This window comes from Chaetura pelagica, unplaced genomic scaffold (genome assembly GCF_000747805.2).
Source record: "Chaetura pelagica isolate M959 unplaced genomic scaffold, ChaPel_1.0 scaffold1420, whole genome shotgun sequence".
Lineage (NCBI taxonomy): Eukaryota > Metazoa > Chordata > Aves > Apodiformes > Apodidae > Chaetura > Chaetura pelagica.
In genome coordinates, this window is record NW_009951675.1 from 39,556 (window position 1) to 40,183 (window position 628).

At 62.4% G+C, this 628-nt stretch overlaps 1 protein-coding gene across 1 annotated transcript in view; it reads right to left on the reverse strand.

The window, feature by feature from the left end:
• CDK12 (cyclin-dependent kinase 12) overlaps window positions 1–561 on the reverse strand; it is a 25,379-nt gene extending 24,818 nt beyond the window's left edge. The window contains exon 1 of the mRNA XM_009995832.1: window positions 3–561. Within this exon, the coding sequence (XP_009994134.1) occupies window positions 3–561 (559 nt within the window). The remainder of the gene's footprint in view (window positions 1–2) is intronic.
• Between the last annotated feature and the right edge of the window lie 67 nt (window positions 562–628).

Genomic DNA, 628 nt, shown 5'->3' on the forward strand with positions numbered 1-628 from the left:
CTCCCGGTCCTTCCTGGATTTCTCCTTGTGTGCTTTGGCCGAGCGGGACTCCTTGTTGCTGCTCTTGGAGGACAAAGACTTGGGGCGCTCCTCGCTTTCCAGGAGTCTCTTGGAGGATCCCGAAATTCTCTCCTTGGTGGACCCGGACCTGCTGGATGCCTCCAGGCTCTTTTCCAACTTCCTCTCCTTCTCTGCCTGTTTGCTCTTCATCAGCTCTCGGACGCGCTTGTGCTGGTGGTGCCGGTGCTTCTGGGCCCTCTCGCTCCTCTCTGCTTTCCTCTCCTCGTTCTCCCTCCTCTCCAGCTTGAGAGCCACAGCATCCGAGAAGGTGTCCGAGTCCGAACTGATGTCATCGTACTCCACCAGCGGCTTGATCACCGTGCCCAGGGGAGCCGCGGCCTCCTGGGCTGCCAGCGGCGGCTCCTTGGAGTGCCTGGACTTGTGCCTCTTGTGCCGGGAGGCCACCCGGTGCCTCTCCTTGCTGTTCGAGCCAGGCGCGTGCTGCGAGGACCCCCCGCCGCCCCCGTCCTTCTTGCCCCCATGTCTCTCCGGGTTTGGCATTCCTCCTCCACTCTGCTCCGGAGAGGGGAGGGGGGGGAAGCCTCCAAAACCCCCAAAACTTCAGACT